The sequence below is a fragment of the Hibiscus syriacus genome, unplaced genomic scaffold (genome assembly GCF_006381635.1).
Source record: "Hibiscus syriacus cultivar Baekdansim isolate YM2019G1 unplaced genomic scaffold, ASM638163v2 tig00111311_pilon, whole genome shotgun sequence".
NCBI lineage: Eukaryota > Viridiplantae > Streptophyta > Magnoliopsida > Malvales > Malvaceae > Hibiscus > Hibiscus syriacus.
This window is the reverse complement of record NW_024063054.1, coordinates 555,566-571,910: the sequence shown is the minus strand read 5'-3', so window position 1 is coordinate 571,910 and position 16,345 is coordinate 555,566. Positions and strand designations below refer to the sequence as shown.

Here is a 16,345-nt window from a genome sequence, read left to right as displayed (position 1 = left end):
ATTTTTAGCATAAAAATACACCTCACCTAAGAAAAACGAACACCTAGACTCTATGAACCCTTTATGCCCCGATGCGCCTTTTAAAAATAAGCCAACAATTCAACAGAGTGGTTTTGTGGCCCAATATGCCAAAACCAAAAAAAAAAAATAGCCCAATAGGGCATGTGAAAATTTATTTTGGAATCTACCGAGCAGAGCAGAGCACAGCATATCCAATAGCCCATGTTTCCCAAACACAGTGGTTGTGAGCCCCATCCCTATTCACCAAATCATCATTGTCCGACACAACCATGACCTTTCCGTTTGCAGATTAGATTATAGAGTAATCACATTGTGGTACCCTATAAAAGATTTAAAAAAAGTAATAAATGCTACATTTAGTTTGCAGATTAGATTATAGTCATCACATTGTGAACTTTATTCTACCAGAATAAAAACAGTTTATAGCAATGCCATACACTTGGTTTACCTAACATGAAACCAAGTAATATATACTAGAAAACAAAAACAAAGAAACAATAAAAAAAAAAGTGAAACCAGTGCTCCAGTAGGAATAATAATTGAAGTAGCCACCACCGAAACCTCCCACACCAGAAAGCTACTGCAATAACAAAACTGCCACTACTAAACCAAGAAACAATGTAGATTTCATAGCTCCATCCGATGTTAAAGAAACCGAACCCGATTCCGGCAAAGAACCAGACCGTGCAAGTGCAAAACCAGGGCCAGGGGCCAACATACCGTCTGGATTAGGAGGGCTGGGGATTGAAGGGATAGTGGGGATCGACGAATCAGCCGGAGCCGGTGCCATGCCTTTAGGAGTAGGAAGCAAAGGTTCAATATCCGGAGATAAGCTCGGAGCAGACGATAGAGGAGCAAACGGCAAGAATGCCGGTGCAGCCGATATAGTTGAGTATTGAACATGGAGCTGAGACGAGTATGAACTTGAAGCTAGTGAACAAAAACCAGCCATGAACAAAATGAATGACCAAATGGTAGCACTAGCCATCGAAAGATCGAGATTGGTATCCTCCAACTATGGAAGTTTTGAATAAACGAATATGTAGAAAAGAGAGATTAGAGTATGAAAAAGGAGAAGAATGTGATGAGATTGATGATAAGTGGGTTTTAAAAAAATCAGTGCTCGGTGGGAGAAAGAGGATACAGATGAAGTTTGTGTATATGTTCACAAAATACGGTTGGCAAAACTTGATTTTTATGGTGAAAATACAGCTCCACTGACCGGCTACACGACAATGTGGATATGTAATTTTGTTTAGGCAGGAGCACATGAACACAGGCTGTCTTTTGTATTTGGTTTTTCATTTTCATTCCATCCGTGACACACTTGTGTTTTTCTTAACACGCAAAGCCTATCATAAAGGTTAAAAGTTGAACCGGAGGCGGAGATAGAGCTTAAAGTTGAAGTTAGTATGTATTTAATTGGCCCGAGTAATAGTTTATGTTTCCTAACTTTGTAATATAAAAATCTGTAGTAGTGACTGATTTGTATGATTGTATTGATGCTTAATCATAAATGTTAGTGATTAGTGAATAATTGTGATTTGATTTGAGAAACATAGATAGAAGAAAAAGAAAAAAAGAAGTAACAAAATTTCATTCGGCAAACGGAGAAGTTTTGGATTTTTGTTATGATTTGTGAGCAGTGTCTTGTATTTGAATTATAGGATATTTCAAACTATTTCCTAACGTTATTTATCGGATTCTCTCTATCATTAAATTTGTTCTTTGTTAAATTTTTTATTCAATTTTTTCAAAATTTTGACTCTTTATTATTTAAATTTTTTATTGATAAATATTTTAAAAAATTTAAATCAAGTAGTTTTTAAATATATATTTTTTAAAATTTAATTATTTTAAAATTTTAAAATAATCATGGTCAAAGTTTAGAAATTTTAATTTTTAAAAGATCAATAATATACACATTTAATGGAACAAAAAGTATAAATTATACTTCTTTCGTCTCATAATTCTTTATCTCATGTTAATTAAATATAATTTTTTGACTACATATTATGTTACATAAAATGAATGAAATTATAATAAGAATTTAAAAATGATTGATAGATTTAATATATTTATTTGATAAGAGTAAATAAGTGAGACATGTAAGGATAAAAAGTGAAATATTAAAATTGTTTTTGTTGACTTTTTAATAGGATATTTTGAATAATTTAATTTTAAAAATTAAAAGGGTCAAATTTAGTGAGATGAAATAGTATATAAGAACCTATGAGAAAAATTATTAACATGTAACTTGTTTCGATTATATTAAATATTAAAATACATTTGTTGCTCATATTATTTTTGGTGTCTATCCTAAAATTTTATATATATCCACCCATATGATTTTTTTATTATTAATATATCTCTAAAAAATATTTTTAGATTCATCACTTCATATCATTAAGCTTTTATTAGTGAATGATAATATGGGATTGCTAATTTGACATAAAAATAAAAATAAAATCAGAAAAAATATAACGACCGGGAAAAAAATACTCCTTATCATATTGATTGGTTTGAGGGTTGAAAATAAATGGATAAAAACCCATGGAGTTCTGGTGTGACCCACCTAAAATAATACTAATAAAAAGCGTGACCAATAAAAAATGTTACAGGTTAAGAGCGGAACATAAAATGTTATAAGTTGAAACTAAAAATTTATCAGTCGGAATAACATAACATGTTGTACTAAAATGTTATACAAGGTAATAAGTTATAAACTGTAAACATTATTAATACAATTAACATTTTAGGTTGTGCCTAAAAAGTTACCAGAGTTTAAGCTGATGGCACCTTAGACATTCTCACGATAAGAAAATAAGTTAAATGCTTAAAAATTATAAATAAATATAAAAAAATACGGTTGCACTCAAGACTATCATGATTCACTAAGAAAATAGGTTGCAATATGGAATATTAATATTTTTAATAATAAAATGTGATGCACCTAAAATGTGATGCACCTATACAAAAACTATTGATACTTAATGTTTACGCCTATTATCATTAAATCAGTAGATTTTTACCGTTTACATTGTAAATTTACCTATTACTTTAAAGTAATCGGTTTCGAAAGTCCAAGTATTGATACTTTATATATGTGTATCGATATTTTTTGCGTGCAAATTGTTTGAAATGCATACTGGAATAACAATATTAATACATATATAATAAGTATTGATACTTTATCTTTACGCCTATTATAATTAAACTAGTAGATTTTTACCATTTACTCTGTAAATTTACATATTACTTTATAGTAATAGGTTTTGAGATTACAAGTATTGATACTTTGTACATGTGTATCAATACCTTTTGCGTGCAAAATGTTTGAGAAGCAAATTGGAATAAACGTATTGATACTTGATGTTGACGCCTATTATCATTAAACCGGTAGATTTTTAACGTCTACATGGTAAATTTACTTATTACTTTAAAGTAATCTATTTTGAAAGTCTAAGTATCGATACTTTATATATGTGTATCGATATTTTTTTGCGTGCAAATTGTTTGAGATGCATACTGGAATAAAAGTATCAATACTTATATAATAAATAGCGATACTTTATATTTACTCCTATTATCATTAAATCGGTAGATTTTTACCGTTTACATTATAAATTTACCTATTACTTTAAAGATATAGGTTTCGAATTTATAAGTATTGATACTTTATATATGTGTATTGATACTTTTTGCGTCCAAATTGTTTGAGATCCATACTGGAATAACAGTATCAATACATATATAATAAGTATCGATTCTTTATATTTACTCCTATTATCATTAAATCGGTAGATTTTTACCGTTTACATTTTAAATTTACGTATTACTTTAAAGTAATATGTTTCAAAATTCTAAGTATCAAAATTTTGTTGCCGAAATTATAAAAATCGTTACTTTAATAATGTATATCGATACATTTGGCATGCCAATTGTTTTACAAGCATACTGGAAATTGGAGTATGTGTACAATACTGGAAAATGGCATAATTTGAGGTCGAAAAAAGGCCACATAGAGCTTAGCTCAATGTGGACAGTGTGCGCGTCGAAAAGAGCTTTCTGGATTGGGGTCTTATGCGTGATTCTGACACCCGTAGCCAAAGCTATGGCCAAAAGACTGAAGCACACTTAAAACGGCCCCAATGAGGTACATATCACAATCAATTCCCGCCTTTGCGCTGATCTGCCAACTCATGGTATCTCAGCGCCATCAAGGTGAAATCTGACAGCTCAGCATCATCTGTCTCGGATCCCTATGCATCAATATACAACTAAAAAACCAACGTAATTGATTAAATAGTTAATCGATTAAAAGCGTTACCAAAAATATTATATGTTTTCACCCGAAATGTTATTTGTATTGGTAATAATAATGGTAATAATCGGGAATATTATCGTTGTATTTAAAATGCGTCAAAAAAACATTGACTTTAACATAACTGATTAATTACTATAAATATTATCAACCATAATAACATAACAAGTAACGCTTATGTAACGTAATATGTAGCGCACTTTTAAAGCTGATTGGGCTTTAGAAATCCGATGATAACAAAATTGGTTAATTATTTGATTCATTATCAATATTATCAACATATTAGGTAGCGCCTAAAATGTTACCAAAGTTTAAGCTGATGGAGTCTTAGATATCCGACGATAGCAAAATAGATTAATTACTGGAAACATTATCAATCATAATAACATAACAAGTATCGCTTATTTAATGTAATAGGTAGCGTCTGTTTAAAGCTGATGGGGCATTAGAAATCATACGACAAAAAAATAGGTTATTTACTTGATTTACTATCAATATTACCAATATATTACTGTGTACATTGTTAATTTAATTATTAATTCAAAGTAGTAGATTTCGATATTATAGGAATCGATACTTATATGATAGTATCGATACTTGTATGACAGTATCGATACTTGTATGACAGTATCGATACTTGTACGACAGCATCGATACTTGTACATTTACGTTTGTTTTCATTATACCGGTAGAAACGTTTACCGTGTACATTGTTAATTTACCTATTACTTTAAAGCAATAGGTTTCGAAATTGCATGTATCGATACTTTATACATGTGTATCGATACTAGATGTTTATGCCTATTATCATTATATCAGTAGACTTTTAATGTTTTTATTGTAAATTAACATATTATTTTACAGTAATAGGTTTCGAAATTATAAGTATGAATACTTTATATATGTGTATCGATACATTTTGCGTGCAAATTGTATGAGAAACATACTGGAATAAAAGTATCAATACTTATATAGACAGTATCGATACTTGGTATTTACGCCTATTATTAATATACCAGTAGACTTTACCGTTTACATTGTAAATTTACATATAACTTTAAAGAAATCGGTTTCCAAATTCCGCGTATCGATAATTTATACATGTGTATCGATATTTTGTGCGTGCAAATTGTTGAGAAGCATACTGGATTAAAAGTATCGATCCCTATACAAAAACTATTGATACTTAATGTTTACGCCTATTATCATTAAACCAGTAGATTTTTACCGTTTACATTGTAAATTTACCTATTACTTTAAAGTAATCGGTTTCGAAAGTCCAAGTATCGATACTTTATATATGTGTATCTATATTTTTTGCGTGCAAATTGTTTGAAATGCATACTGGAATAACAATATTAATACCTATATAATAAGTATTGATACTTTGTCTTTACGCCTATTATAATTAAACAAGTAGATTTTTATCGTTTACTCTATAAATTTATGTATAACTTTATAGTAATAGGTTTTGAGATTACAAGTATTGATACTTTGTACATGTGTATCAATACCTTTTGCGTGCAAAATGTTTGAGAAGCATATTGGAATAAATGTATTGATACTTGATGTTGACGCCTATTATCATTAACCCGGTAGATTTTTAACGTCTGCATTGTAAATTTACTTATTACTTTAAAGTAATCGATTTCGAAAGTCTAAGTATCGATACTTTATATATGTGTATCGATATTTTTTTGCGTGTAAATTGTTTGAGATGCATACTAGAATAAAAGTATCAATACTTATATAATAAATAGCGATACTTTATATTTACTCCTATTATCATTAAATCGGTAGATTTTTACCGTTTATATTATAAATTTACCTATTACTTTAAAGATATAGGTTTCGAATTTATAAGTATTGATACTTTATATATGTGTATTAATACTTTTTGCGTCCAAATTGTTTGAGATGCATACTGGAATAACAATATCGATACATATATAATAAGTATCGATTCTTTATATTTTCTCCTATTATCATTCAATTGATAGATTTTTACCGTTTACATTTTAAATTTATGTATTACTTTAAAGTAATATGTTTCAAAATTCTAAGTATCAAAATTTTGTTGCCAAAATTATAAAAATCGTTACTTTAATAATTTATATCGATACATTTGGCATGCTAATTGTTTTACAAGCATACTGGAAATTGGAGTATGTGTACAATACTTTAATAACTAGTATTGATATTTCAAAAATCCTTAAATTTAAAATACAAATACTTGTAGTATGGGTATCGATACAGAAACGTAAGTATGGATACATAAACTATGCAATTCATGTTTCAAAATTAATATTGTCGATACTTGAGTAGGTGTACAATATTGTAAGAACTCATTCATCTTCTATCATATGATATAGAGCAATCAACCAACAATTCTTCGAAAAATCTCGACCAATCAACCAACAAAGCTTCAGAGATAAAACAAAGCTTCAGAGATAAAATGTTTTGATATATTCGGAGCAATCAACCAACATGAAACGCGAGGAAAATCCTGACCATCATAATTTTGAGACACAAGCTAGAAGATTGGCTATGTGAAGAATGTCTTCCGGATCGAATCCATTTCATCCAGCTCATTAAGATAGGATAATTGTAAACTAAAATTGTCTAAGAGAAACATAGTTGATGTAGAAGCAGATACATATTTAAAATCTCGATGGCGATGCATCTGGTTCTCAAACATTTAAAGCATCAGAAGCATACCAAACTTATGATTTGGGTAGTACACGGGAAATGTAACGAAAATTCTCAAGAATTGAACGGTACATCTTTTAATAATAATAAAAAGAATTGAAGATACACACGTAAATAACAAGTATCGGTACTTAGAATTTTGAAACATATTACTTTAAAGTAATAGGTAAATTAACAATGTAAACGAATAAAAGTGTTTCGGTATAATGAAAATAGTCATAAATAACAAGTGGTGATACTTGTCATTTACGACTATTTTCATTACACCGGTAGACTTTTACAGTTTACATTGTTAATTTATCTAAGTATCGATACTTTATACATGCATATACTTTAATTATTTTTATTATTATTACAAGTTGTAGCCTTCAATGGTTGTCCTTGGTTGTATTTCCCGTATACCACCCAAATTATAAGTCTGATACGTTTCTGATGCTTTAACTATTTGAGAACCAGATACATCTCCATCAAGATTTTAAATATGCATATGCTTCTACATCATGTATGTTTCTCTTCGATGGTTTCGGTTTACAGTTACTCTAACTTCATGAGCTGGATAAAATGGATTCGATCCAAATGACATTCTTCATATATCCAATCTTCTAGCTTGTACTTCAAAATTACGATGGTTGAGATTTTCCTCGCATTTCATGTAGGAAAGAAACAATGGAAATTAGGATTAATCAATGCTAACATGAAAATTGTGTAAGTTAATAAGAAAATAATCTCAACAAATGGCATTTGATGTTACAAACGCAAAATATATTAACTAGGTAATTCCAACCAACATGTCTGTATATATCACAACATTTGGCAGGAGCCTCACAGTAGTATAACCTCCCGAGGCAATGAGCATGTTGTTGTTTGAAGGGAACAAAGCAACAAAGCTCATATTTATAGTGAAGCTCAAATTGAAAATTCAAATTCAAATTGAAAATTGTATAATTGTTTCCTACTGTTCAAGTAACATGTATTAAAAACCAAAAAAACAGGGAAAGACACACAACCAATACTGATTCAAAGCTGAGTTGATTCACAAAAAAAAAAACAATCACGCGAATGGAAGATAAGATGAAAAAGTCAGATATTGTAATGAATTCTTTACAGTGCCATATCAAATGGTATTTTTACTGTGTAAGTCACATGTTGTAGTGTGGATAGGAATATTAAAATACACAATTTTTGTTTTATATGTTTGAGAACATCAAAATTGAAAATAATGCATTTTGTGTATGGATAAAAAAAATACACACACAATATAAGTAAACAAAACATACAAAATAATTTTATACATAACAATGTTCTAATTGTCTACCCACAAAGAAATTAAACCGAAGAAAAATGGTTATTTCTGACCAAGTCCGAAACATTAGGCACCTTCAACAAATTTTCCAAATACTCGCGGATATTTCCGCCTTTTATTAAGGACATATATAAATAACTGAAATTAACAAATGAAACATGTTCAATAATGTAATAAGAAACCAATTTTGCATAAGTAAGCATACATTTGCATCATACCTAAAGAAATAACGTTCAAAGATGAAGCGTCAAAGGGATGTGGACATATGTAATTGTATTGCTATATAAATACATAAATTGTGAATGAACAAATGTATGAACATATAGCTTAACAGAAAGAACATATGACAAACATGTAACTTACTGGATTATAAATCATTTTTCTACTGAATCATCCACCAACAATGTATTTCCCAGGTTGTATTGAGGAAACGCATTCCAAACATATTGCAAATATTTACAGTAGATAACTTCATCTTCTTCTTTTTTCTTTTTTCTTTTTTTTGCACTTTCTTTGATCTTGTTTATAGAAATAGTCAAACATAATTTTTTAGGAATCATAAACAAATAAAAGTAAGCAACGCAAAAAACATGCATCTTAACCAAATGAATATAAATTGGTCACACAATAAAGGTACTTTGTCAAGTGCAAGATCAATATTATGCTTGAAATTGTTAACAATTTCTAAGATTAACATCCAATTATAAATTATCCATTTATCTATAGTAATTCAATTGCTTAACAGTGCTTACCACAACTTCGAAGACCAAATGACAACAACAAAGTTTTCTAAACAAAAATGAAGAAATTCATATACACTTGGTCTCAGTATAACATCTACAACATGAAAAAATGACATTAAAATTGTACGTTTATAGGTTAAAATAATGTATAAAAATGAACAAATTTAAAACCTTTGAGATTTTTTGAAAAGTAGGCAAGGACTCTATTGACATAAAAAATGAAAAGTTTTCTTGTCGGTGGTGTTGCAGACACCATTTATTTGTTTGGATCTTCATCCTCATCAATATCATCTGTAATGTTATTCTCTTCAAGCAACACTTGGTTGTCCATCGCTTTCTTCACCGTTGTTATAAGAAAAACAAATACATTTTACAACATGTAAATATTTAGAACATAAAGAATGAATTACCTAACTCGTATGATGTCGTTGGCAAAATTCGTTACGCAAGTTAGAGACTTCATCACGCAATGATGAAATATCAGCTCGCATTTCCCCGATTTAGTCATTAATATGCCCCTTACGAGAATCAAAATGCTCCCGAAAATTAACAATGTACTCTATTATTGACTTCATTGTAATATACTCTTCAGCCCTAACGTCTTCCATCGATTGTTGATCGTCATTGTCCATGGGGTTCAATTGTTCTTTCTCTTATTCTACTCAAATGCCATCTTTTATAGTTCAACCGACATTTTCAATAAATTCGTATCTGATTTTAGTCATGTATAACATGTCAATCTTCCGAGAAAAACAAGCAGGGTAGTAATGTGAAAAATCCACTTCATTTTTCTTCAACAAATGGGTAATGACACATTCATTTGGCAGTGAAGTTATAATGGATTCACCCTTTCTGACTAAATTAACAAGTGTCTCAAATATCAGTTGTGCAATGTTTAGAGCATTTTTTGAGCTATACTTCGCTAACCACCAATAATCGATATCTCGAATTATGGAAAATTTTCTATCGGAAGGTCGAATAAACCAAGTGAGAATTTTGTGAAACACTCTGGCCTCCACATCTAGGTGAGTGGGGTTATTTCTATCCACACGTTTAATTGTAGGATCTAAATCAGTTTCATTGGAATCCCCTTTATTCTCTACACCTATACCCACATCAATATATTTCAGAGATATATATATATATCCTTCCCCATTACATGAGTATTAATTCGATGATATTACTCCTATTAGGCTCATAGTGGAATGAAGCAATATTGTAGAACACTCGAACAAGGTTTGAGAAATATTTTGGTTCTACACTAAGAAATTCAAGCCAACCCCAATCTGTAAATATATGTTTAAAATCAAATTTATATTTTTCATTAAACATGAAATCCATGTCAATAACACATTCGGACGAATCTTTCTTGCTTTAAAATGCTGATAAAATTTTTCTTTCTCTTCATCGGTTCTAAAGTTGTTTGTATCAAACGACCTGATTTGATCAGAAGCCCTTACTTGAGAAGAATACCTTGGTTGAGAAGATGAACTTGGTTAATAATAAGGTTTTGGTTTAGAAGAACTGCGTCTCGGGCGTTTTGGAGCCATTTTTAGGAGTGAATATAGAGGTTGTTACATGAAACACAAGTACGTTAAGAAAAAAACTACCAAATCCCTAAATCACTAAAACCCTAGTTTAGGGAAAAATCTGTATAAATTTACCTGCAAATCTTATCGTTATAGTTGCAAGAAATATCTTCAGTGGAAGGGATATTTTAGGAAGCTTGAATGGTGCAATTTTTCTAAACGGTGGTATTCATTGGAGTGGAAGAGAAATCTTCCTTTTGGGGGAGTGACGTTTCGATTACAAGTGTGGAGGATCGATTCTTTTTTAAATAAATAAGACAGAAAAAAACGCATCTACCGAATAAAAAGGAGATATAATCTAATACTTGAACATCGATACCAGTTTGTTTATAGTGTTAATAATATTATAACTAGTAAAATATAGTTAACTTAACTGGTTAATTGATTTAATATCGATAATTATGTTGAAAGTATCGGTGTTGTTTAGATCGAAAGTATCAATACCTATATAAAACATATCGATACTTTATGTTTCCACCTATTATCATTAAAATGATAGATTTTTACCAAATTTACCTATTAATTCAAAGCAATATGCATCAAAATTATAAGTATCAATACTTTTTTGCATGTAAATTGTTTGAGATGCATACTGGAATAAAAGTATCAATACTTATATAATAAGTACCGATACTTTATGTTTACGCCTATTATCATTCAACCGATAGATTTTTACCGTTTACATTGTAAATTTACATATTACTTTAAAGAAATGGATTTTGAAATTATAAGTATCGATACTTGTTATATGTGTATCGATACTTTTTTGCGTGCAAATTGTTTGAGATGCATACTGGAATAAAAGTATCGATACCTATATAATAAGTATCGATACTTTATGTTTACGCCTATTATAATTAAACCGGTAGATTTTTATACTTTACTTTGTAAACTTAAGTATTCTTTATAGTAATAGGTTTCGAAATTACAAGTATTGATACTTTGTACATGTGTATCGATACTTTTTGCGTGCAAAATGTTTGTGATTCATATTGGAATATAAGTATTGATACTTATATAATAAGTATCGATACTTTCTGTTTACACCTATTATCATTAAACTGGTCCGTTTATATTGTAAATTTACCTATTACTTTAAAATAAAAGGTTTCAAAATTCTAAGTATCGATACTTTTATATATGTATCGATATTTTTTGCGTGCAAATTGTTTGAGATGCATACTGGAAAAAAAAGTATCGATACCTATATAAAAAGTATCGATACCTATATAAAAAGTATCGATACCTATAGAAAAAGTATCGATACTTTATGTTTACGCCCATTATCATTAAATTGGTAGACGTTTACAATTTACATTGTAAATTTATCTATTACTTTAAAGGAGTAGGTTTCGGAATTTTAAGTATCAATACTTTTTATATATGTATCGATACTTATTTGCGTGTAAATTGTTTGAGATGCATACTGGAATAAAAGTATCGATACTTATATAATAAGTATCGATACTTTATGTTTACACCCATTATCATTAAATCGATAGATTGTTATCGTTTCCATTGTATATTTAAGTATTAATGTAAAGTAATAGGTTTCGAAATTCCAAGTATCGATACTTTATATATGGGTATCGATACTTTGTTGCTGCCAAATTGTTTGAGATCGATACTAGAATAAAAGTATCAATACGGATATAAAAAGTATCGAAACTTGGACAATTTCATACTTTGCATACGTTGTTTTGAAATTATAAAAATCGATACTTTAGTAATGTGTATCGATACTTACAATCATACTAGAATAAAAGTATCGATGTCGATACAACAAGTATCCATACTTATAGAAAACGTGTATAAACTTATAATCAAAGTATCGATATTTACATTAGTGGTATCGATACGTCCAATTTAAATTATTGAATTTGGTACTTATTAATTGTACATACCTAAATATGTCCTTAGAAATAAATGTTGTACCCACCCTTCAACTACCACCTCCTAATATAATTAAAAGCACCACTGAAGCATGTTGTTTTATGAATCTCTACTTCAACTTCTAACATCAGAATTCAACATCTACTCATGTTTGGACCACTGAACTTTCCTAAAAAAAACATATTTTTTTTGTACTCTTGAACCATTTTTTATGGATTATACTGCATCAGACGATGTTAAGCCGAGTGAGGAATGCCATGAAGTACTTATTATTGATGAATCTGAAAGATTGGTTGGTCAGCTCTTTTCTTCACGTGAGGAAGCTTGGGATTTTTACAAGGAATACGAACGAAAACATGGTTTTAATGCACGTCGGGGAATAATACGCCTTGATAAGGAAGGGAATGTGAATACGCAAGAATTTTGTTGTTGAAAATAAGGGTTTCAGTCATCCAAAGTCAATATTGTTGATTGTCAACATGCTCATATGCCAGTCATAAGAACCGGATGCCAGGCAAAAGTCTTGGTGATAACAAAATATACAAATGATCAATGAGTTCTACGTAAGTCTTTTCAGGAACATAATCATGCATTGCGTACAACTGTTATGACACCATTTATGTGTTCAAATAGAGCTGTGAGTAAGGCTGACGTGGATGAGGCAACATCATTGAAAGATGTTGGTGTTGGGACATCACAAGTAATCAATTATTTCACGCATCGGGTAGGGGTTATCACAATGTTGGATTTACACATAAAGACCTCTACAATACACTTCAAAAAAGTAAAACAAAGGAAATCATCAATGGGGATATCAATGCACTAATTGCTTACTTTGATTATAAGAAACAATACCATCCAGGGTTTTTTATGACATACTCAATAGATGAATCAGGGGCATTGCATAATCTTATTTGGGTTGATTCAACATCGAGATCAGATTACACGTACTTCGGTGATGTAATTACGTTCGACACAACGTACTAAGATAATTTGTATGGTCGACCAATTAGGCCTATTGTAGGTGTCAATCATCACCATAGCACAATAGTATTTGCTACTGCCATCATCAATGATGAAATGTCTCAATCTTTTGAGTGGGTACTGAAATTTTTTTTATAAGCTATAATGAATAAATCACCTCTTTCAATTATCACCAATAGGGATAGGGCAATGCAGAGGGCTATCCAATCTATTATCCCTTTTCTAAGCATATATTATGTTCTTGGTATCTTTCTCGCAATGCACAAGCTAACATTGATGACGATAATTTTACAACGGCATTTTCTACATGCATGGTTTCCTGGTGGAGAACAGAAGAATTTGATATTCAATGGAGTTCAATTATTTTATAATTCAATGTCAAAAAGCATTCATGGGTGATTGGGAAGGGAAATGCTTGACACTTATAGGCACAAACATATCTAGTCGGTCATTTATTTGTCAATATTCACTCTACACAAAGGTGTGAGTCTATGAATGTTTCACTTGTAATTGCACTGAAAACACAAAGACATATTTAGATATTGTTCATCCAATAGAAGAAGGAATTAGTAAAATACATATCAACGAGTTGAAAGAGAAGGAATTAGTAAAATGCATATCAACTAGTTGATAGCGAATTACTTAAGTTCCCAGACTAAGCCCTTCCAAATCACAAAACTGATTGACCTAGAAAGTCATGCTGCTGAAATTTATACGTGTGAATCATTTTGTTTATTCCAAGAAGAACTTCAAAGGGAGACCTTGTACAGGCTTCAAACACATATTCAGTCCTTATCAGATGAATGTCAAAAATTTTTATTTTGACAAAGTATAATGAAAAAAACAAGAGATTTGAAATTATTTTTGAAGTCGGTACGAAAACTCTAACATGTTCGTGTAGAAAATTCAAGACCGTAGGAATTCCATGTCGCCATCAACTTCACATTTTAAAGTTCTTGGATTACACATTTATGCCTAAGTATTTGTTTCTAAATAGATGGACTAAGGATGTGAAGGCTTGTGCACCAAGTTTTGTTTACTTCAATGTACCCCCAGAAGTTATGCAAATGGCACGGTTCGTTTCTCTACGTGCAACGTCAAGTCGTTTATCCTACATTGCATCAAAGACAGATGCGTCTTTCATAACCGCAAGAGATGAGATGAAAAGACTAACGACCGAATTTGAATAGTCATTTGGTTTGAATGATTCAGTCAATCGAAGCAATGTAGTAAACAACATTCGCGACCCTAAACAAAAACAAGAAAAGCAAAAAGAATTACAAAAGAATAAGTTCGATAAGAAAATTAGGCAATGTGGGTTCTGAAATTGTGAGGGACATAACAAACTAACATGTCCTCAAGTAAAGCTCAGTTTGGAAACAAGCACACATCCTACATCAACAAATTTTTTGAAGATGAAATGGAATGGTCGTACGGTCCCGCAAATAATGACAATGATGTGAGTTATTATGTCTATTTTAGTATATAACACCTTAAATTTTCAATGCTTATTTATAATTTCAATATGTCTATTACGTCTCAAGACAACAACGACATTTGGAATATTGTAAGTATCGATCTACATATATCGTAAATATCTTAACACCTGGTATGTATAACAAACATGTACAATAACCTATTCCTAACTTTGGTCATCACATACATAATTTCATTCACGTACAAAATTTGGCTTACATCATCGCAAATGTTTTTTCATGTGTCTCATACAAGGAATTATCAACACATGTCTCATTTTATTTTGATCATGGCTTATGAGATCGTTTAATATTCTCATACGATCCCAATCTCCAACAACCTATGTTCAAATTGTCAATATGTTAACCACGTCATTCAATCTACGACTTTTAACATTTCAATTGCAAAGTAATTTTTTATTCCACTTACCAAATTATCCTTTGACCCTCTAGCAATGATCATTTCCATCAGCATCATTATATAAATGCCACAATCATGTCTGTCAAAAAAATTGAATACCGCAAATGTTAAATATGAAACACTTATAAATTGTGCATTCAATTAATGCTCAAATTTCATACCCATTCAATTGTGCATTCATTTTATGCTCCACAAAGTTGAAACCTTTTAATGGGACCTTCAGCTGCTCATACGCATTTACAAATATTTCTTCCTTATTATATTTATCTAATACGGTCATCTGCATGAAAAAATATCAAGTTATATTACAAACAAACTTTGTATTATAAATTATTGTTTCCTTTCAAACATGCCAATTTTCTCGCATCTTGCACTCTCTTTTTTGCCCTTGGCATTGTAAATAGACTATCATAAATCGTTGCAACACGAGAAACCATATCCAACACCAATAGAACCAATGGCTCTGACTGTCGTTTATTGTAATAAAGATTTACAATAAATGTCACACCCAATTTAACAAAATACAACATTTATTTATAAATATTTAAATACAAAACACCATTTGCAAATCATATGGTATATTACTGTGTCACAATTGGTTAATTTTGAACAGTCTTTCAATATACACTCCCAAAAGTCCTCAAAATCATCAACACTTGGCTTGTGTTCTAACACCATTGTCAGTATTTCCTTGACAATCATTATTAATTGACCATTCATAACATTACTTTTCAATATTTATTAATTTAACTTGCCACAAAATTATATGGAAGTTAGCCAATCTTCCGCTTCTCTGGTATCTTCTTCGAATCGTTAACCAACACCAAGCCGACCAAATCAATAACCTAACAAAATTAATTACACAATTACAACATATTCACTA

The 16,345-nt window shown here is 30.4% G+C and overlaps 1 protein-coding gene across 1 annotated transcript; it reads right to left on the bottom strand.

Annotated features, from left to right (window-relative positions):
• Positions 1 to 402: 402 nt before the first annotated feature.
• On the bottom strand, positions 403 to 1,112 carry LOC120158304 (classical arabinogalactan protein 26-like). The gene has a single exon (XM_039169182.1). It carries the CDS (start codon positions 1,007 to 1,009, stop codon positions 599 to 601), a length of 411 nt encoding a protein of 136 aa, XP_039025113.1. The 5' UTR covers positions 1,010 to 1,112; the 3' UTR covers positions 403 to 598.
• Between the last annotated feature and the right edge of the window lie 15,233 nt (positions 1,113 to 16,345).